The sequence below is a fragment of the Harpia harpyja genome, chromosome 9 (genome assembly GCF_026419915.1).
Source record: "Harpia harpyja isolate bHarHar1 chromosome 9, bHarHar1 primary haplotype, whole genome shotgun sequence".
Lineage (NCBI taxonomy): Eukaryota > Metazoa > Chordata > Aves > Accipitriformes > Accipitridae > Harpia > Harpia harpyja.
This window is the reverse complement of record NC_068948.1, coordinates 9,723,690-9,746,684: the sequence shown is the minus strand read 5'-3', so window position 1 is coordinate 9,746,684 and position 22,995 is coordinate 9,723,690. Positions and strand designations below refer to the sequence as shown.

Sequence of the window (22,995 nt, the reverse complement as noted above, 5' to 3'; positions counted from 1 at the left end):
CAGCTGTATATCTCAGACTTGAAGTGTCTTGCTATTCTTGGCCCTTGATGAAAGTGTTGCACAATCTGTTAACAGCTCCTGATTATGCCCTTGCAGGTCTTTGACAGACCTTCAAGTGAATGAGCATCATTTTTTATTTCACATAGCCTTTCATTTTAAGGGTTGGTGCCTCATCCTTTACTTCTGTAAACACTCTCTGTGAATGGCGAATGTCCATAAGGATAAAAGTTAAGACTGGATACTCCTCAAGATTATATTTACCATGGCAATACAGACTAAATTTAGTACAATTACAATTTTAAATTGACAGTTGAAGGGTATTGCTGGTGGTCAAATAAAGTCATTTTTTTTATACCTGTGCTATTTATTTTTCAGATATAAAATTAATCAGGGCTGACATTAACAGATTCAGTCTTCACAGTTGGGTGGAAGTACATTAATGGACCCACACATCTGTTCTGCATCTCATCTCTGCATGGGGTTCGGGTTTTTTTTGGAGTGCAGTATACACACCAGCCCAGCCCACCCTGTTTCTCCTCTGAGCAACCGTTATGACACTGATATGTCCTGGACATGACCGTCTCTCTAACAGCTCTTCCAATGTTGCAGCTTCCTGCACCCTCATGCAAGAGCTTAAATTACATAGCCAGTCCCTAAATGTAAAAATCTATGTCAGCCTTTTCTACCATTCTAATAGGAAGGTATTAAACCCTAAAAATGTCAGGTTTTACATACCTCACAAACATACCTTTTCACTCCAAATCATAACCTGGGACCCCAGTATATGGTATTTTGTTGAGTAACTCCATCAAGTGATGGATTTTTCTCTACAAATTCAAGCCACTTTACTGAGCTTTTTAGGAGAATATTTAAAACTATCAGAAACACCAAGTAGCACTTACTCTACTTAATCATTCACCCTCAACTTAAAACCTTAATTCAGAATGCTTTGTAACTCAAACCCAGGATTTGACCTGTTTATATAAATATCCAAGTGATTGATTTTTTAATTCTTCTTTTCTTTTTTTTTTTTTTATGTTCATTGCTCAAACCCTTTATGAGTTATGTGCTTAAATTTGGGGTTCTTTGTGACTGGAGTTAATGACCTATTTCGATGACATGTGCCAATTGTTTTTATGGGTAATGAGCCAAGTCCCTGCCTGGTGTAAGTCTCTTGATGTACTGATGTTCCTAGGGTGCTCGGGTAGCAACAAAGAGCAATTATGGAGGGTGGGATAAATTAGATTAATTTATTTTCTCATGGTTTTTTTTTTCCCCCCCAATTTATTAATGCTGATGAAGTGGCAGAAAATGCTGACGTAGATTTGTACATTTAGGATCAGGTTATGTTATCTGAACTCTGGAGCAGGTTGGGAAGGTCCTGGGATCAGTGCTGCCGAAAAGACAACTGTTGGAGAGAGATTTATCCAGGAACAGTATTGGTGTCCTCCGGTGTCCCTGAATATGGAAGGAAAAACCTGTATGGCAGCACATCTGTGGGATGTTTGGGGATGGTTTTCCTATTGGAGTTTGATGAGGGAAAGCCATTTTTTGTTTGGTATGGGGTCCCATACAAATTGGTATGTATTCTCTGTTGTGTTAAATTTTAATACTCATTGCTATTATATGTTCACACTCCAAATTAAAGCCACAGAAAGCAGCAGATTTATTCTTTAGCCAGCACAGCAGAGAGGTCTTATCCAATTAGTTGTATACAATTTGTGGCTCCTGAATGAATGGGCAGAAATGCTTCTAGACTCTACAGAGTTGAAGGTCATACCATGAGTGATATGAAAGAGAATTTTTCTTCCATTTTTGTAATAACATTTTTGATATGAATGCTAACCTTGATGTCACAACAATTTCTGCATTCTGAATGATTGGTTGTATTTTTAACCCCACCCTGAACAGAATGATACACAGATGTTGTATAAAACATTAGTGAGGAGGTAATGTTATATAGATTAGCAATGTCTTTTAAGATTTCACAGATGACTTGCTTCTCAAAGCTCTTTATAACATAACATTCCTTCAGGGGATTTGAAAATGTAAAAAATTACTGCGTTTATTTGGAACTTACAAGTTAAATGAGTAAATATACAACTGGAGAGCAGACTGCATACTTAAGGCAAGTGCCTTTTTTTCTTCCACTAGGTGTGTATCAGATGTCAGTGTCGGAAGCAGCTGTCCCAGGAGAGGAAGTAGGAAGAGTGAAGGCCAAAGATCCAGACATTGGGGAAAATGGCTTAGTAGCTTACAGCATCATTGATGGAGATGGCATGGATATGTTTGAAATTACAACAGATTATGAGACTCAGGAAGGTGTTGTAAAGCTTAAGAAGGTGAGTAATACCCACTAATGTGTAGTACCCTTTGTTGCTGACAGAATATTTGGTAATAAAGGATTACCACCTAAGCTAAAATATCAGTAAATGTGTGTTTCTAAAGCTGTGATTAACTCTTAATATTCCATTTCCCCATTAGCTGAATTGGAATGGAAGAAAATAACCAAGAAGAGTTACATAAATACTGTACAGTGGATTAATTGCACAAACTAAATGAATTCATAATAAAAAGTCACGGTAAAATACAATGCCATCAGCTTCATTGTTAATGAAGTTTTGCCTAGTGCTGATAAGTAGCAGACATTCACTGTTGCTTTATGTTCAGTCTGAATAGCCTCATGCCCTATAGTTTGAATTCTTCAGCTGTGCATTGTCCACAATATTGTTCTGAAGGAGCCACAGGCTATGCAAAAAGCAGCAAAAATACTGAGGTGATTTCATATACAATCCATCAGTGTGATCTTTAAAAGTGTTATTAAAATGAATTATAAATTACAAATTGTAATCATAAATCTTATTCATTATTTAAGCATTATTATTTTGCCCTTTGTATCTCTATAGCTATTCATCTGTCTTGGAGAGAATCAAAACTCAAAGGAGAAGGCCTGGGCAACTTAACTTCAAAGTTAGCCCTGCCCTGCACATTGGGGCAGTCTCTCAGGAAGAGACCCAAAGGTCTCCTCTAGTCAAAACTATGCTGTGGTTCAGTTACTGTAGCTGTTCCAGAGGTGGGAGTGTATTTTTTGTGTATTTTAAAACGTGGGTGAACTGTCACACCATTCAGTCTATGGTGTTAGCATACTTTGTGAATTGTGGTTGGCACCTGCGTGATCATTTTGAGGCTACCAATACTGCAACACTGCAGCCATTTCATGTCAATGATAATGCAGGTATGCTGTGACTTTGATCAGACTCCCAAAGGGACTTACCTCATGGGGCATTGTCTCACCTCCCCTTAGTAAAGTGCTATGAGATCTATGGATGGAAAGAACTACAGAAATGAAAGCACTGCAAAGCATCTTTGTATTTCCCCTACTACTTAAATAATTTAACTTCTCTGTGTCCTATCTCATGGTGCACCCATTAGCAATTCAAGCCACATCCATATCTCTAAAGGAAAGCTTGCCAGCTTGGGATCGACCAAGCCTGGCATTCCATGGGAACCCCTTTCCTATCCATCACTCTTTTGTGCTACCTGGAAGGCTGCATGAAGAAAAGGCTAATTTTCCTAGTAAAGATGCTCTCCTGAGTGATACAGCAAGCAAAGAGCAAGACAAGGACTCTGTCGTGATATTTTGAGTGCCTTCCTATGCTGCTCCGTACATAGAATGTAGCTCCTTCCATTTGAGTCTTTATGTTTTTAAATACACACATTTCAGTCCAAGCTTGTTGACAGATGCTCACATTTGTTTTATGTCATTGAATACTAGGGGACTGCTTAGTGCTTTTAACACTCTAGTTTTCCTAACTGTGGAATGCATTGTCTTGTTTCTCGCAGCGCTTAGATTTTGAAACCAAAAAGTCCTACAGTCTGAAGGTAGAGGCAGCCAATGTACATATTGATCCTAAGTTCATCAGCAATGGGCCATTCAAGGACACAGTAACAGTGAAGATATCAGTGGAAGATGCTGATGAGCCACCCGTGTTTTTAAAGCCAAGTTATATTTTTGAAGTACAAGAAAATGCAGCATCTGGTACTGTGGTTGGAAAAGTACATGCCAAAGACCCTGATGCTGCAAACAGTGCTATAAGGTATGCTTCATTAAAGCATGCTGTTTCTTTCTAAGCATTAGCTTTTAGAATTGTTATGCAAGTTTTGCAAGCACAGTGATATTCTAAATTCACCCAGAATATTAATAACTTTAACCATACAGCATTGTTTTTATGTCTTGTTCCATAAGCTACTAGTTTCTCAAAGCCTGTATCACTAAGAAAGCATACCATAGCTATGTCTAACTAAAATATACTTAAGGACATCTGTGTTAGACTCTGTTCTAAATTATATCTTCTATAAAATAGCCTATGCTGTTATCACATCATGTTTTTTTCAAAAGATAGAAGTCTATGCAGTAGGTTAGAGATTATGTTGGGTTATTGTTAAGCGTTAATTGCTAATGACAAGCACATACACACACCTACTTTCTGCAGTTACATTGGGTAGTCTTCTGTTCATTTATTTTTGTTTGTCATGTTCTAAGTGTAAATTGAATTATGAAACTCTGTTTTGTGGCTATAGTTGCAAGGTAAAGTATTGCAAGGTAAAGATACAAAAACTGGAGCTGTATAAAGCTGTACAAATGTGTAGATAATGGATAATATTTAATAATCTGGTATGATCAATTAACATTCTGAGTAATCTGAATATCAGAAGACTTAAAAGATCTTCATGACTAATATGAAACAGAAGAAAACATAAATATCACATTAGATATTTTTATCATGTTTCATAAGAGAATAGAGAAAATTTGGGGGCTTTAATATAGAGACTTCAAAGAACAAAAATTTTGACTTACTACAAACACTCTGATGTAATATTTTTTCTAAATGCAGAAACCAACCAGATGAATCTCCTTTTAAAAGAACACATATCATCCCTTTGACAATGATATTAAGGGTAACAATAAGTGTACTACTTACAATTATTTAAAAATAATAACAATCTAGAACAAGTTTGGATACATGAAACTACTAAGTCCTCCTTTTATCTAATTACTGACTTTCAATCTTCTTTAGATATTCAATTGATCGTCACACTGACCTTGAAAGATATTTTATTATTAACGCAGAAGATGGCAATATCAAGACAATAAAAGCTTTGGATAGGGAAGAAATTGCTTGGCATAATATCTCTGTCTTTGCAGTTGAAGTCCGTAAGTATTTCACTGAGGTATTTTATAATCAATGGTATAAATTCTGTAGTCTTTTCATTGTCTCAATTTGATAAGCTGCAATAAATCCCAATAGAAATACTTTAGCCTATTTCATTTTTACCTGGATACAGCTGGGATTTTGTTTGTTTTGAGGGGTTTTCCTGCTTCTGTTTGATTTGGTTTTGCTTACTCCCATAGACAAACAACACCAGGAAGCCAAAGTTCCAGTTGCAATTAAGGTCGTTGATGTCAATGACAATGCTCCAAAATTCGCAGCAGCCTATGAAGCATTTGTCTGTGAGAATGCTCGAAGCAATCAGGTATGCCTGTGCCCACCATCTTCCCTGCACATGAATTTCTTTCTGCAGGATGTTAGCCCAGTTTTGTGTTGGCAACTCAAATGAGTGGTAGTAAATGAATGTTTATTTTGAAATTTGGGCCAAAATGCCTAGAGCACACAGAAAGGCAATTTCCTGTGTTTTTATTTTGAACTGCTATCAACAGTTATAGATACAGTGCTTTCGTGCATTGAATATGGCTGGTGTTGACTGGGTATCTGCCATCACATGGGCAGCGAAGCTGGTTGGGAGCAGCTTTCCCAGTTGTGAGCCTGTTTTGGAAATGACAGAAATACTCAGCATCTTATGGGAAGAATCACAGTACAGTGCTTGTGGAGTTTAGCCTACAGATTTATCCCTGAGCAATCTGTGAGGAAGAGGGGTTAGTATCATACAGAAATATGGCTCTACACATTATCTGCACTTTTGCAGTTAGTGTAGCAGTTTGAAAAGGACATTGTGCTTAACTTCCTCTGAGCTGCCGAATTTTCTGCAGAATTTTATTTAGTCTATTAAGTCATCATTAGCACATATTTGTATATAAGAATGTATATAGAGATATATACTTTTACATCTATAATTCTGTGTTGGTTAAATGTAATAGCAAATAAAGATAGCCTGTTCTAGTTTCGAGTCTGCTCTGTGTTTATAATTGCATACGTTTGTTGAGGTGTTTGGGGGGGTTCTGCTATTTCAGAATTCTTTGTATTCAAGAGATTTCTCAGAATGCTGTCTATATGTGATGTATCGAGAGAAGGAGCTGTTTGTTTACAGAGTACTTTTCTTTTACAGCAATTTATTACAATTAGTGCTGATGACAAGGATGACTCGGCCAATGGACCAAGATTTATCTTCAGTTTACCACCTGAAATTATTCATAATCCAAATTTTACACTCAGAGACAACAGAGGTTTGTGTGAAGATTTCCTCTGTACTAGAGTCCAAAGAAATGACAAAGTAAAACTAATGGCCAACATGATGTCATGCAACAGCATTTTCATTAACTTTGACAGAGTGTCTGTTTTCCAGAGATTTAGAGGAGGAAGGCAGAAAAAAATATAGCTCAAATACAAGGATGTTCTTGGAATAATGTAATGCTTGTTAACTCACTTTCATTTTCTTGAATACATATTTTAAATTATATAATAATATCCTACATGAAAAATCCACTGCCATTTTGTCTCCCAGGAAGAGGGTAAAAAACATTGACAAAAACATTCACTAAATGTAATTGGCAGATCTCCTTGATTCAGAGAAAACTTACTTGCTAAGCTAAAATTAGCTGAGGCAGGATAAATTGTTAGGTTGCTTGTATTTGTTCACCTTACTCTGCTTGCTAGTTTTTTCTAAATTATGAATCAGAAGAGCCATAGACTAGTTTCCTAATGGAATAAAATCACTGCCACACTAACCTTTTGTAGGAAATACAAATATTGATTTCTGTTGTGAAACATACCCAGATTGGGTGTATCTCAGGATATGGGTATCCTGATCCCTTTGCCAATTTTCTGTTCATGAAATATAGTATAGCCTTACATTCAGATTGATGTTAAGATGTAAGAAATTTGTAGGCAAAAAAAAAAAACCAGGCATAGGTGAGCATCAAAACTTATTTGATCATCTAACATAATAGCACCGGTGAACCTAACTTGCCAGCGGTTGAGGAAGCCAGAGTGGGGTAAACAGAAAAAAGACAGTTTCAGCCATTTTACATATTTTTTTTCTATTTATTTAACAATAATCAATATAATATTCTCATTCAATGTTAATTTGCTATTTTCCTGTACAGGAAAAAACTGCTTCAGCTTCTAAGAAATTGGTTTTCATTAGCAAGGTTTAATGCTTGAAGGAAATGTGACTGTTTTCTGGAAAGTAGAACTCAGTTGAACTGGTTTAAATAATGAATCCAAATGATTTCTTCTAGATTGCCAGAAGTACAAAAAGCAGCATAATCCAGATACGTGATTTCAGTAAAAACATTTTTCTCTCAAGTATTATGTTGTGGCATGCTTTATATCTCTATCAACATCTGAAGTGAGGGTAATTATCATCAGAGTTCCCAAACAAAATTTCTGTTATTCTTGAAAGATCAAAGTAGTACTGTTGCCTAGTGCTTGACACTTGTACATACATAAGCAATTTATAAAGGATCCAGTGGAGGGGTTATATTTATTCTCTTTAAAGTAGTAAACCACAATATTTGAAAAATTGATGAATGTATTTTTAGAGGGAAGTAAATGAAAACGTATTCTTTGCTTGAGACCCTGAGGCCAAGTTTCTCTTTAAAAGATACTTTATGGTCACCGTATCAAACTGAAAATGGATTAGATTTTATAATCTAACAGAAGCAGCATAGGTTAGAATTGAGATGCTTTGATACAGCTGCAGGCAAATGGTATTATGGTTCCTGACTCCAGCCAATTCCACTAATCCTTCATTTTCATATGCAGCAAATTCATTCTTCTTTTTAATGACAAAATTAACCCAGATAAAAATGTTTTGTAATTGAAATGATGATGTCAGTTGAATGCAGTGAACCTGACAATACTGCAAAAGGTTATTTCAACAAGACAGTATTTAAGGATTGAATCTTCCTGTATAATTTCATGTTTGGGAACTGAATAGTGCAATGAAAGCCATCCATTTCCATCCTGTCTTCCCCTCATTTTTGTAAAATCCTCAGTGCAGTGATGTTGTTAATTTAACTATTTCTGTGGGGGTTTTTTAAGTAAGGTATGGTAGAGAGCAAAGTAAAAAAGTTAAAATTCTAGGTACTTCCATATAAAAAAACTTCTCAGAGAGAGTGTGTTACCATTTGCAAGTCAAATAATTTACACAATCATTTAAAGTTGTTGGGTTTTTTTTCAGTTGTAAATCTGAGTAGTCTATATACCATGCCGCCACTTTCAGAGGGAACTGCTAGTTTCAGAGAAAAATGGCTTTATTAACTGTGGAGGAGAGTTAATGAAAACTCCAATGTTTGGGTCTATTACAGAACTTTAAAGTGAATACAGTCCTATAATTATCATTTAATAGAGTTTCTTTCTACCAACTCCTAAAAGTAATCACATACTGCAGTAATCCAAAAAACATAATCACATTCTACATCCTATTAATAGCCTACTGTGTTACCAAGTTTTTCAGCTGAGACTATCTTCCATAGAAAACATGAGATAATGGCTTATCACATGCTGTGATAAAACACTGAATTACTTTTGCGCTGTTTACTTACATTATATCACGTAAATAAACAGTACTGTGTTTGCCCAGGCTCTGTTCAATTTTACTCCTATTGAAGTCAAAGCTTCAAAAGAGCAGTAGAGTCTCATGGCACTTCACAGCAGAGAGACGGATTTTTAGCAAACGGATTTCCTGCTTTTAATCCTGCTCTCTCCTAAACCGAAATGCCCTTTACTTGGGCTCACTCACCTCGTGTGGAGGCCTCACACATAGCCAATGTTGCTGGAAGGACTGCAACCACCTTGCTTTACCATGCTGCACAAGGACGAATTACACCGCAACGGCAAAAGCGAGGTGTAGTAATGTTCTCAAATACACAAGATAGTGCTTTGCAAAGACTGAAATTAAATTTGTGAGTCTGCTAAAATCAGTGACTAAAATCCACTTTTTTAATAGAAACATGTCCTCTGGCTCTCAATTTCAGACCTTTTAATCAAGACATTTTGAAACATATGAACAATAAAGTTATGGGATTTTGCCTTGATTATCCAGAGCAATTGCTGCTGCCTGGTAATGATTTTAGACAGTTGGATCCCTGAAATTGTTTAGGTTTCTTGCTGAAGCAGCACTCACACTCTGATATAGGTGATAATGTTCACGCTGCAGTCAGCTTCTTTAATCTAGAAGCCTCCTTACACAATATATAGGTTAACAACCAGCCAAAAGCTAAGCTACATTTGCCTGTATGCAGAAGAAAAATTGGAAAACCATCAATAAGATCACCAGAGAAAAAGATGAAAACCAAAGGTCAGGAAGATCACTATAAAGATCACCATAAAGTAATACAATTTTAACTTCTAATTGTGAAGACTTCATGGAGAGTATAGGTAATCTTCACTTACAACACTTTTGGATATTGGATATCCCAGACAATAATAGCTGGAAAAATGAGACCGTGTGTATTTTTCTGGATGGTGTTGACATGGCTATTTTCTTCCCTGTCTTGTGTTAACCCCCATTGTGTTCGTTAAGACTGTCAGTCAGGTAGCTCCCATATGTGTTAAGTAATAGTTTTAAGCTGGTATTGACATTTAACTTCTGTTTCTTGGCTTAAAAAATGCCATTATACCTGGATTATAGTTATACTCCTGGGACTGGAAAATAATGAAAAAGAAAGGATGATAATATTAGCTAGGATTATATGTTATCTTTTATCTAGGTAAAAGAGCTTTTTTCCCTCTTATGGATATTATGTTTCTTCTAAATGCGAGAAGTGAACATAAACAGAAAAAAAGTTTTAAAAATGACCTTTTAGAGCTGATACATGGTAGTCCTTTTTAAACTTTAGCCAGGCATGTTGATTGGATTTTTTTTTTTTTTTAAATTATATTAAGCTGGAAATCACTTCAAGTTAAACCAGATAAATCAACCATTGGATCAAATTCAGCCTTAGTGTAATGTAATTGACTGCAGTGGAATTGCCCTGTCTGTATAGTAACTGAATAATTTGACATCCTTTTCTTATTTTGAGTTAGGAGTACTATTTAAGCTGCCAAAATTCAAGCGAAATACAATAATATATAATATAACATAATATAACACAATATAATACAATATAATACAAGTGCGTAGCCAACAGACTAAATATACTAATATATGATATTGCCTGTGTTTCCTTCCATATTGCCTTTGCAGCCTCTAGGCAGTTGTAGGTCGGCCCACTATTAATGTTCATATTTTTTGCTACAAGAGTAATCTGTCCTATTGTGATTTTTCATTTAATAGAGCAGATCTTTCTTCTCATATTGAGAAAATGAATGATTAAATGCATTTTAGAGAACCCTGTGGAATAGTTTTATTCTATATCAATATATATTAGTTCAAGTATTAGTTGATGGGTTAATAGATATTAGATGTTACATTTCTATTTATACCAAATTGTTACAAGCCCATTAATTTAAAGTCCTAAAATAAGACTCCTGTCACACACTGATATCACTAAGGTCCTTTAAAAAATTGTGCTACAGAGCCTTGCATTTGTTGGGCAAATGTTGCCTGTAAACCTTTAAGGGGTTAGAAAGTCTCTGAAAAGAGATGAAGGGCACCTCCAAAAGCCACAAGTAATATATAATCAGATCCTTATCAGCTTCCCTGTCCCTAGCCAATATGACCATCATGCAAAGGAGAAGTTAACAAGCTGATTACTATCCAGATGTTATTTTTGTGAGACTTCAGTATCAGAAAGACTCCAGTTCTGTCATGCTGAGGTAACCACACTGGGCATCAGGTGTGGTGGGCCTGGCAGGAGAGGTGTAGTATGGGGAGATGAACTAATTTGGCATGTAGCAAACAGATCCTATCTAGGAACGTCCTAAAAAAATTTCATCCTTTCTGGTGTGATCTGTAGAAGCTACTAGTGGGAGAGTCAGATAAGCAGGGCCCTAGTGCAAACATCCTTCTCATCTCATAAATTGACCTGTGTCCACCAAATTTGTGGACAGATTCAGACCTCATCCTACATCGGGGGCACTGCCTGCCAGAGTGGTTAATATAAGGCGAGAATACTTCTCTTTCAGTATAATTTATTCACAAACTTTCATGGAAATAGCAGTGATTAGATCATTAAGAGAGGTTTTATGATTTGCATTATTAAATTCTGGAATTTATGCTGACTCTTCAACAGGAAAATGATTAATCTTCTGCAGCACCCTGAGGCAATAGTAAAATGGGTACCGGTGGAGGTGAATAGCCCTCCCTTAGTAGATAAAAGAACCATTCTTTTCTTTTTTTTTTCCTTTCCATTATATAGTGAAAAATAAAGAACATGGCAAAACAGAAAAGGTTATGTGAATAAGTCCTCATCCTAAACTAGTTTTTGAAGGTCTGAAAACCATAGATATGATTGTTTAATTTTATTTACTTCAGCGTGTTTACAATTTTATAAACTTTGTTTCGGTCTGAGAACTGAGAAACAAGGAGCACGATAAAGAAATGCTGTTCGTGTTTCCTAGCCTTTGTCTGGCATGGCTTGGAGCAGGACGCACTGGCTGTCTCACCCCAGCGTTTCATGTCACACACTTCCCTTTCAAATGCTTTTGCCCCGCAAAGTGTGAAGGACCATCCAAAATAACCTTCTGTGCTGAGGTGGCAGCTTGGTTTCCATCCCCTGCACCAGGAAGCCCATGGCAGGCAACCACTCCGTGAGAACTGGAAAGAGTGTTGGAGCACTGCTTTAACTCTTCCTCACAGCCACGTAATTCAAAATGTGCCCAGGCGTACTGTGCACGTATGATCAAGCCTTCTGAATTCTGGCTTTGGGAGTCTGGATGAAAACCAGGTTCTGATAAAATACTGCTCACTTTGGTGTTTCTCACTGAAAGGTCAACGCTGAGGCTCAAATCTGCTAATAGCAAATGTTGGCTTTCATTTTGCTGAGAGTGTCGTTAACACAGGCCATTTTGGTACAGATTTCTGCCATCCATTCCTGTAGGTCTGACACCAAGAACAACAAATAAATCAGGGAGATTTCTTTTTTACTCTTCCACTGAAGGCTTTAATTCTGGAAAGAGACTAGAATCAGCTCAAACAGCAGTCCTAAGGTCCAGTCATTCTGGTAGTTGAAGAAGTATTGCGAGTTTCCCAGAAAGTTAGTGAGGTGCTAAAAGGAGGTACTAACAGAGATTTTTTGTGTTCTTGTGTTACCCTCATCACCCTAAAATAATGAAAATTGAGTGTGCTGCTGTATGAATGAAACACAATACTGTAATTGCTCTTGGGTTATTAGGAAGGTGATACTTTGTACCGGCTCATTGTACAAGTAACGCTAAGGCATCTAAAAATTCAGACCCACTGTAGCAAGATATGTTTTTTCAATATTTACTAAGAGGATGACTTTGTGGAAAAAATAACGATGACTATCTCTCTTCTTTAAACAGATAACACAGCAAGTGTTCTTGTTAGACGTGAAGGATTTAGTCGCCAAAAGCAAGATTTATACCTTCTCCCTATTGTAATAAGTGATGGTGGACTTCCCCCTATGAGCAGCACCAACACCCTCACCATTCGGGTCTGCGGCTGTGACAGTAATGGCTCCTTGCTCTCCTGTAATGCCGAAGCCTACATCCTCAATGCTGGATTAAGCACCGGAGCTTTAATTGCCATTCTTGCTTGCATTGTGATTTTGTTAGGTAAAAAAGTTCTTGACTTATTACTCTTCTATACTTGTTTGTGTTAAAAAATTAACCTTGTCTTCAGCTCCAAGATGGATAAATGAATCTTAATTTCTTAGCTTTTATTTTTATAGGAGGTACTAACCTGCCTGGCTGAAATCCAATATATGATAACTGCAATAGCAAACACCAATGAATTTGTCTAGGTGTGCTCAGAGAATGTCCTTTTGTGGCCTAATATCAGTTAATCAGGGACACTGTTTAAAGGAGGTCATGACATACAGTTTTAAGTTTTGTGATCTTCCCTGGATGACAAGTTCCTTATTGAGGTCAGCCAGGATTAATGGCTCCTGCCAGCTATTTCCCTCTAACTCCTCTTGTGTTGAAGACAAATGAATGGCTCAGAAGACCCGCTTTTAAGAAAGTGCTGTAAAGCATTTCCTGATGATTTGAAAATATTTATGCAAAATGTTTTAATTTGCCCATAGTAATTTATAGTCTTTCTTTTCTTATGTATTTTAAAGTTATTTTATAGAAACTTGCAGTGAGAAGGAACACAACAACAGAGGCATGTGTCTTGAGGTGTTACTTAAGAAAAATTCTATTTTCATGGAAATGAAACATGGAATTAGAGTTAAGCTTTGGGCATACAGGAGAGAGTAAAGATTCATCTTTGTTTTGTTGCAGATATACATGTGATTGGACTGCTCAAAGGCAGCGTCACAGTGTCCGTGCAGCACTGGGGGCCCGCAAATGCTTTTCTTGAATTAATCTTGCAGTAATGAGCAATTAGTAAGAGCAATGGCATTCAGCCCAAACAGAAAACCTCAAATCAGTACGTTCAATTCTGTGTACAAACATCAATGCTTTTACTTAGCTAGGTATGCTAAAATTGCAGACTTTAGCAAAAATACATGATGAACTGCAGCACAAAAGCTGAGGTTTCAGTGAATGCAATAATCTATTTATAAAGCAGCTACTCTTTGAGAGTACAGTCTAACTTGCTTTTTTTTTCCTATAGTCATCGTAGTGTTGTTTGTAACACTGAAACGGCAGAAAAAAGAACCTCTGATTGTTTTTGAAGAAGAAGATGTCCGAGAGAACATTATTACTTATGACGATGAAGGTGGAGGAGAGGAAGATACTGAAGCTTTTGACATAGCTACTTTGCAGAACCCTGATGGCATCAATGGATTTATTCCTCGTAAAGACATAAAACCTGAGTATCAGTATATGCCAAGACCAGGGCTTAGGCCAGCTCCTAATAGTGTTGATGTTGATGATTTCATCAACACAAGAATACAAGAGGCTGATAATGATCCAACTGCTCCTCCTTACGACTCTATTCAGATCTATGGCTATGAAGGAAGAGGCTCAGTGGCTGGTTCACTTAGCTCATTAGAGTCAGCGACAACAGATTCTGATTTGGACTACGACTATCTACAAAATTGGGGACCTCGATTTAAGAAACTTGCAGACTTGTATGGCTCCAAAGACACTTTCGATGATGATTCTTAACAATAAAGTTTAAGATTTGGCCTTAAGAACTGTGTCCGATGTTCTGAAGAATCCAGAAGAAATGTAAGCAGGTATTTTTTTAAAAATCAAGAAAAATCTCATTTAAACATTTAAGTTTGACAGAGAGGATTCCTTTGATTAAAAAAAGGACATAAAAGTGGTAAATACTGTGAAGTACCTTTTCCTACAAAAGGCAAATACAGAAGTTGGCTGCCAACTTCACTAAAGGAAAAAACCCACTTAAGAAATACAAAATATTTAAATGAAGGAAAATGCTAAAAGTGAACCTACAAATAAGGGAAATCTTTTATGTATTATGAACATCTAAATCTTTTATGTCAAAGAAGCTTCCACAAATTAGAAAAGATAACAGTTCTGAGCTGTAATTTCGCCTTAAACTATGGACACTCTATATGGTAGTGCATTTTTAAACTTGAAATATATAATATTCAGCCAGCTTAAACCCATATGATGTATGTACAGTACAATGTACAATTATTATGTCTCTTGAGCATCAAACTTGTTACTGCTGATTCTTGTAAATCTTTTTGCTTATACTTTCATCTTGAACTAATACGTGCCAGATATAAAAACTCTGTCTTGTTGCAGTGGGAGGCGCCCTATTTCTATGTCATTTTTAATGTATCTATTTGTACAATTTTAAAATTCTTATTTTAGTATACATACAAATATCAGTATTCTGACATGTAAGAAATGTTACAGCATCACACTTATATTTTATGAACATTGTACTGTTGCTTTAATATGTGCTTCAATATAAGAAGCAGACTTTGAAATAAACTGATTCTTTTTTAATTCTTGTTCTGGTTATTAAGCATATAAGGAAAAACATAGTGTTTCTAATGTCCCATTTATAGTTCTGACTAATTTACTACAATTGTGACCTTTTAATAGCCTTATTTATTATGTGTTTGTAGTTGGTTTGTTGCCTTGTTAAGTGATTATTTAAAAATCAAGTACATTTTACAAATGTTTTTTAGATTAAAAAAATGTAATGTCTGGTGAACATTTTGTACCCTCTCTATCTACGGCTTGTGGCTGCTCCCAGAACACAGTAATAATCTTCATATAATACTACTGTGTTTTCTGGATTAAATTAAGTGTAATACTTTTCAATATTTCCCATGTAATATGCATTTATCTTATATCTTAGGAATTCCAGAGGTTTCAGAAATGACTTAGTGGACAGGAGTACTCTGTACTTACAATTTGCTCCAGGCTTGTGAATTTCCCTATCTGTGCTAAGCTTCTGCGGGTTCTAGAGACTTAAATCTGACCCAGTTTAGCTATAAGTTCCCTAAAGACTGTTCTACCTGACAATTACCTTACCTGAGTAGTAATTAAGATTCTGGCACTTACTTTTTTTTCTTTTGATTTTTTTTTTTTCGTTTACTGCAGTAGAATAGCATTGTCTACTGATAGGAAGACATTTTAATTTGTGATGACAGAAATACAGAGTGCTTTCAGAGTTGTTCTTTGTAATGTATGTTTTTAATCGAAAAATGATCTATAACTTTTTTTATATTAGTTCAGAATGAGCAAGGGATTGGAATATGTTCTGCGCATCAACATTTTCAGCATCTGTGTACAGCTGTACTTCTGCTAAATTTAATATAGTTTGCTGTTTAGGGTCAGAGATCAGCAGCTGCAATATGGGAAGAGGCAATAAATAGAAATGTACACATTTTTCTACCGTTCATTTTACAGACCCTGTCCTTCATTTGCAGTCAGATACCAAACTGCTTGATCTGAGAGGAAATCTGATTTGTTGGTGTATTGCTTTTCTGAAGACCCCCATATATGTAGTTAGATTAAAATTTAACTCGTTAAAATTATGAATGATGTTTCAGATCTATATTTGTAACATATTCACTTGTCCCATTATATCCCTATGTTTTATAAGGCAGAGTTTGCTAAATCAGCAGATTTGCTCTACAGTGTTTATTGTAATATTTCACTTTATTATAGCTGTATGCATTCTATATAATTCTATAGTTTATTATTAACTCGGTTCAAATTTCTTTGGTTGTTGATTTTTCTCTGTTTATAATCCAAAGAATATTTTGCTAGATTTGCACATTTCTCCATTATAAATTTAAATAAACATTTAAAAATGAAACGAGTATCAATTTACAAATTAACAAATTGAAATAAAGTAAAAAAAATTCATTTGTAGGACTCCATTCTCATTGATGCTATCTGGGTTTATTTCACTTTTGAGCAAGTTTTAGAATTAATAACTGCATTTTCTACATTTTTATGTTTAATTTTTAAGAAAGACATTGTCAACTACATTTTTTAATAGTTTTAAATGCTTTGAGTTTTAGTCTCTATTGTTTGTAGCACTCTCGTAGATGCTTGGAAATAAATTTTCTTTCCCTGCTGTTTTTGTCCTTTTTCATTTGATTATTTTTCCCCTTCCCAGCAAATATGCGATTATCATAGTGCTTTATTAAGTTAGTCTTGCTAATCTCAGCCAACACTACCTCTGAAATGCTGGGAATTATACTCATTACGTGTCACCTGCAGCACCCCAAATGAACAGCGTGTTTTGGCACAACAACAGGACGTTTATTCGTGTTAAACTTTACAGCAGTGGTCACTGGAGGCTCAGGCTTATAATCTGAGAGTGTAAAAACCAGCCCAGTGCAGCAGTACTGGGTTAGTCCCCAAGACAAATCAGAGAAGACCGTGGGCTGGGGTTGTAGTTTGTCGCAGTGCTCCCAAGGATCTGAGCGACCTGCAAAGGGATTTACTCGCAAGAGTTACTTTAGCGTAGTCTCTGTCTCTTCCCAGCTGGGCTCAGGGAAGGACTGAGCCTCACGTCCGTGGATGGCAACTGAAAGGTTTATTACAACTTCGGTGGGTTTGAAGACAAACCCTCATTAAAAGGAGCATCGCCGCAACTGAGCCAGGTAAGGTAAGGGACAGTAGCAAGCGCAGATGATGTTTTGGCCTCTCTTTTCCCTCTTATAAGTCCTGCCTGAGACATCATTTGGGGGCAGAGGACACAACAAAACCCCTCCAAATACCCTCAGTAACAGACAGTGGGACGTTATCAGGAGTGATATTTATTTTGTGAGCCGAGTACATGTATGCACTCCAGTTGGCAAAAATACACAGCTCTTTGTCTAGCTGCTCATCACCAGGAGAACTTTCATCTGAGCAAGGTTGACATGCCCCCCATCTCACATATATCCAAAGTGCATTTGTACACAATTTCTCTCGTCACCGGCAAGAAGCAATTAGGTATGCAAGTTTAGTGCTGGTTGCTAAGGGAACTCTCAAAACTTGCACTGATATGGAAGGTGAGGGTTTGTTTGGGATTTTTAGATTGCCTCTGTCATGTTCTTGCCTTTACGTCAAGCAGTTTTTGATACCATGTCAAGGGGTACAAGCTTGCAGGCTTGCCCCCAACATTTACTTGATCTTGTGCGAGATGATGCCTCAGAAACTGATATGCCCACAGATGAGAAAAGCTTTTAAATAATTTGCATGTTTTCTTGCTCCATATTGTTGACTGACAAAATAAAATGCTGAATTTTACCATGCTGATGCTGATAAGCTTACAGAAAAAGTGAAGAATAGGAATTTAAATTAGGCTCACAAAGAGGCAACCTTAGCTTTCTGGGACCCAAAAGCCTGGAATTCTTTTATGTCTTCCCCATCCAGCAGAATTCTCAGAATTACATATTTTTATTGAAAGGCTCAGTAAACAAAAATCATGGTAGACCCTGTGCAGGTTTCCATTTTAGTGACTGATCGAAATACTGAGCTACTGTAATCAAAGCTGAACAATCAGCACCAGAATCACATTCTGTATTGAAAAAAAAAATAAATAAAAACAAGAAAAAGAAATGGCTTGTGAGAGGGAATGAGTGAGCTTGTCAGAATTAGTTAGATGCAGGTCTCTGGAGCTTTGCTATTGTTTTCACTAGCTTGGGCTGAGACTGGGGATCAACCAGTTTGACCCAGTTCCATACCCAGGCACGCTAGTGAACAGGTTTTCCATTATTTAATTTCACTAATCTCAGTATTTGATAAGGAAGGCTCTTTCAAATCCTTGACTGACCGAGCTGGGCTGGCTACAAATACCCAAGTCACAAGAAGAACAGTTTTAACCAACTGCCATTTATAGATTCGTAGTCATTTGAAAAACATGCTGCTTGTAGCTCTGGACAAAGTCCTGGGCCTTGCGTGCTCACCAATTTTAGCTCTGGTTTTCTTACCTCCTCCCTTTGTAACTGCACACCCTGCTTCCAAAATCGGGTCTTCTGCCTTCTCTCAGCAGAGGAAGTGCAGAAGCTACAACCTCACGCACGGATAGCAGCTTTGCCTTGTGCGACACAGTAACTTCACGTGTGCATATGCACAAGGGATGTGGCCGATGTCCAAGACCTCCTGTCTCCTGGATGGAGGCGGTGGGTTGTACGTGCCAGGGGCAAGTGCTTACCCATGGGGGGGGTTCTGCAGAGTACATGGAGCACTTCAGGTTTCTCCGTGGAAAGAAAGAGAACGCAGATGCCCAAAGAGGGGGAGACTTGCTTGGACTGTGTGTGACTCTGAGACCTCTTTTCAGGTCAGAGAAGTGTTCTTTTCAAGAGCCTTTCAGACTTTCAAATGAAGCCACTTTGTGTTCTATAAATGATTAAATATTAACTGGGGCAGGGAATTGAACCTGAGATTATCAAAGTCCTTGTGAGTTCTCTAACTGTCAAACTCAAAACCTGATTTTTTTTTTTCTTTTCTTTTTCGTACTTGTTTAGTCCATTTGCAGTAGCTTATAACTGCATCAAGAACAGCAACAGCCAAAACACCAGCTAGGCTGGTGGGCAAAGCACTCCATGACCGGAGGGAAAATCTGCTTTGGACTGGCAACTTGGGAGCGGCAAATTCATAGCCGGTAGTGATGGGGAATAAAACATCACCTTCCACCCCATACTGCCAGGAGGTAAGAAGGAATGGACACATGTCTCTTTTTCGGCATTTCTTTTTCCTTTTACGTTTGTAAAATCAGGACCAACACCTGATTACTTCTCTATCTAAGTCTATGAGAAGACTTTTGGTTTATCCTGAGTCCTCTTGGCTAGGGCTGTTTGTTAAACTCTTGATTACAGGGGAGCTCTTTTAAAATAAATCAAAACAAAAGCATAATAGTTTGACCTTGGTCAAATAGTTTGACAGGTTTAAAAAAGAAAGAAAAAAAAACCTTACTCTGTAGTTTTTTTTAAAACTATCCCCTGAATTTTAAGACATGCCTAGCATTTTTGGTGGTTAGTGAAAGAGACTTAGACTTTCTGACTCCTTTGGACTGAGGTTACCCATTGCTTTCCTTTTTTTTTTAAACAAGTGAAAAACATGTTTATTTTAATTGACCAAATCCATATGCTGTTCCCCAGGCCTTTCTGCAAGTGAAGGGTTTATTTTGTTGTTGTTGTCTTCTTTTCCAACCTAAATCATTCCATGAGTCCATGACTCACTACTTTGGCTGCCGAGGCAAATTTCCTCCAGCTCTATCACCAGCAGGCCTTGCAGACATACCACTCCTCTCACAGATCTGCTTTATAAATATGAAGTGCTTCTGTATTGTTCTTTGTGATATATGGAGGTCTTAAGGGGGCCGGGGAGTTGGTGGATTTTTTTTGTTGCTTTGGGGCTATGATGCTTTCACTTCCACAACTACAAAACTGGCTTTCCATGTTCGCATGCTGTGCACAGTGCCCTATCTCTGGGTGGTAAGGAGCAATTTTTCAGGGAGTAATAAACTCCCTGGTACTTGGCAGGGCATCTTTAGAAAGCCCCATTGTTCCCCCGCTGCCAAAGATGGCCTTCCTTCCAGGAGACTATTCTCCCTGCTGCAGCCCAAGCTCATATTTTCCTTCTTCTTATTAGCGCACTGAAGAAAGTCATCATTAATCAAATGCAAGCACATTTAGCAAAGTTCAATGTGTATGAAAAATTTATGTCAACCTTTAGGCTCTATGACAGCCCCAAGGCTTCACTTAATAAGTTCTATAATGACTTACTGTTAATGGCCGATTCACATTATCTCTTTGAGGTCTATTGGGCCTTTCAGTAACATTTTCTATTATTGATTATGGAGCTGTTGTACGTTACCCAGACATACAAGCGGAACAGTTGTTTACATTCTTTGCTTTCTAAAATGGGAAGTTGGATGCACTAAACTATAAAACCTCACAGAACATAATTTTCTCTCGTGTTAATTTATGTGGCTCTAGTGAATGAAAGAGTAGCTATTCGTGGGGGGCTGGCAGAAGCTCTTGAAATTACTAGAAATTTGACGTATCTTGTCCATTGATTTAGCAGAAATCTACACTTCAAAAACCAGCCTCATGCAACTATCTATCACCCTTGCTAACAGTCTCAGAAGAGGTCAAAGACAGAATGGCTGACTGCCCTAGGTTCTGCAGTTTTGGTCGCTAATCATATTTAATCTCAGACATTTAATTTCTTTCAGAATTTTATCTGGAAAAAAAAAATTCAAAGGGAAAGGTTTCTGACAACCGAGCACTGCCTATTTCTGTGGCTTTACACAATGCTCCAGCAAATGCTTTTCACAAAACACAATCTCTCAAGATTGTTCAGTACTTGTATTATTTTCTAAAGCCTAGATCCTGTACACACTTACTATTTAGCACAATGTTTACTACTGTGAATAAATGGTAGCACTCATAATAGTAAGTATAATGAGGTAACACTACTGTAATCTAAGTGCTCCCACACTACTGGAAGCTAATATCTCGCACTGTGTTGAAACATTGTTAAATGAAAGAATATGAACCCTGTATGTGCCTACACATACTGCTGCTGCACTGCAGACTACTCTGAAGTGCCCAGTGTCATGTAAAAATCCTTTCATGGAGAAAAATTCCTCCAATAACACCTAAGCATCTCGCTATGAACTGCTAAAATGGCATATTTTTTTGTCATGGCCACCCAAAGAGAACTGATTGTATGTTTCATTCATGTAAGTAACAATATGCAACTATAGTAAAGGGGAAAAAGTAGAAGAGGAAAATAAATAAAGCCATAGGACTTGCTTTAAAACATTTTGAGAAAGCAGGAAGAAAACAGCAAGAATTCATTGTATTGAGAGATACTGCAAATCACCAGCGAGGTCAGCACCTACTATTGAGCCACTATAACATGTAGATCAAAAGAGAAGTCTGCCTTTCTTGCTGCCCCCTCCTCCCCTTTCCCATCTCACTTGCAAAAATAAACTTGCTCCAAGTGCAGAGATGCAAGGCCAGAAGCCATCTTCCTGAACACACAACCACACCAGCACCCAGAACATAGATACCGGGCATTTTTTTGATGTGCGCAATGGTGCATCGTAAAACCACCTGGATCGATCCGTAAATACATGTCATGGCTTTTGCATTACCAGCTTCACGTTTCTGTTGCTGGACCAGCAGCTTGGTGGTGGATGAAGTGGACAAGCACATTCAGAAATCTGCTGGCTGCTTTTCAAGTGAGGTCACAGTATAAACAAGTTATTTATCACCAAACTCTTTAAAGAATTAAAAGCTGTGCATAACCCTGAATATTCCAAGGAGACTATTGATGGTAAACTGCTCTCAGCCATAGTGGATAATCAGAAAATTTAGCAAAAAAGCTCTGCTATTAACTCTGTTTCAAAATAAAAAGGGCATCTGTACTTGACTGTAATAAAAAGCTGGTGCAAAATGTCTGCATGATAATAACAGACACCACAGTTTTAATGAGAGTTGGGAAAAAAGAAAGACTAGAATTTCTGAATGTTTATTTGCCCTTGGTGGATTATGAGATAATATGAAAGTCCCTGCTTTTTTTAGCATGGAGGTCAGTATGGAGTTGTGCTAATAAAAAAGCATTAGACTCCCACTGCACCTATAAACTTCGGAACCTAAACTAACCCTTCCAGTGCAGTGCATGAAGCCGCATGCCAGCGATTCATTGTGGAAATGGCCCCTTCCCGTCACACGTACAAGAGGTGAGCCAAATTTCAGTGACACTCAGCTGTTCTGTTTATTTGGCACCGTGAAGGTTACTGTAATAATCTGTCTTCAAGAGCCTGGACTATGTCCTTTCTTGTGACCTCCCTCATAAGCCTCAGGCGTTATCATTCTTTGCTACCAGTTTGTGTTGGCTGCAGAGTCTAAGGGCAAAACTTATGAGATATTCCCGGGAGTCACAAGCTGGAATAGTCACCGACGGACGAGAGATTCAGGGCTCCCTGCCCGGCGCAGGGGGCACCTGGACTGTCTCGGGAGCAGCGTAGGTGTGCCAACCGCAGAGCTGCAGCTGCCGAGAGAACAACGTGCCGTGACCAAACCACCAAACCCCCCCACCCCTCCGGCCGGAAAAACGCTTTTCAGTTTGGGGAGTCAGGAAACCGACGAAGAGAAATGTTCCTAGGAAGGCCGCCTGCGTATAAAGGCCAGGCGACAGAAGAGGTGCTGATGCAAACGCAGCCGGGGAAGGAGGAGGAGCTCACCGTAAACCAGCCTAGTCTCCCTGTGCTTACTTTACTATTTGTCTTGAAAGCTGTTTC

At 37.6% G+C, this 22,995-nt stretch overlaps 1 protein-coding gene across 6 annotated transcripts in view; it reads left to right on the top strand.

Annotated features, from left to right (window-relative positions):
- Nucleotides 1-16,824, top strand: part of CDH11 (cadherin 11) — a 193,081-nt gene extending 176,257 nt beyond the window's left edge. For all 6 annotated transcript variants that reach the window (XM_052796678.1, XM_052796680.1, XM_052796681.1 and 3 more), the window contains 7 exons: nt 2,155-2,342; nt 3,844-4,097; nt 5,079-5,215; nt 5,414-5,535; nt 6,346-6,463; nt 12,669-12,920; nt 13,924-16,824. In XM_052796678.1, the coding sequence (XP_052652638.1) occupies nt 2,155-2,342; nt 3,844-4,097; nt 5,079-5,215; nt 5,414-5,535; nt 6,346-6,463; nt 12,669-12,920; nt 13,924-14,420 (1,568 nt within the window). In that variant the 3' untranslated portion in view covers nt 14,421-16,824. The remainder of the gene's footprint in view (nt 1-2,154; nt 2,343-3,843; nt 4,098-5,078; nt 5,216-5,413; nt 5,536-6,345; nt 6,464-12,668; nt 12,921-13,923) is intronic.
- The last annotated feature ends 6,171 nt before the right edge of the window (nt 16,825-22,995 follow it).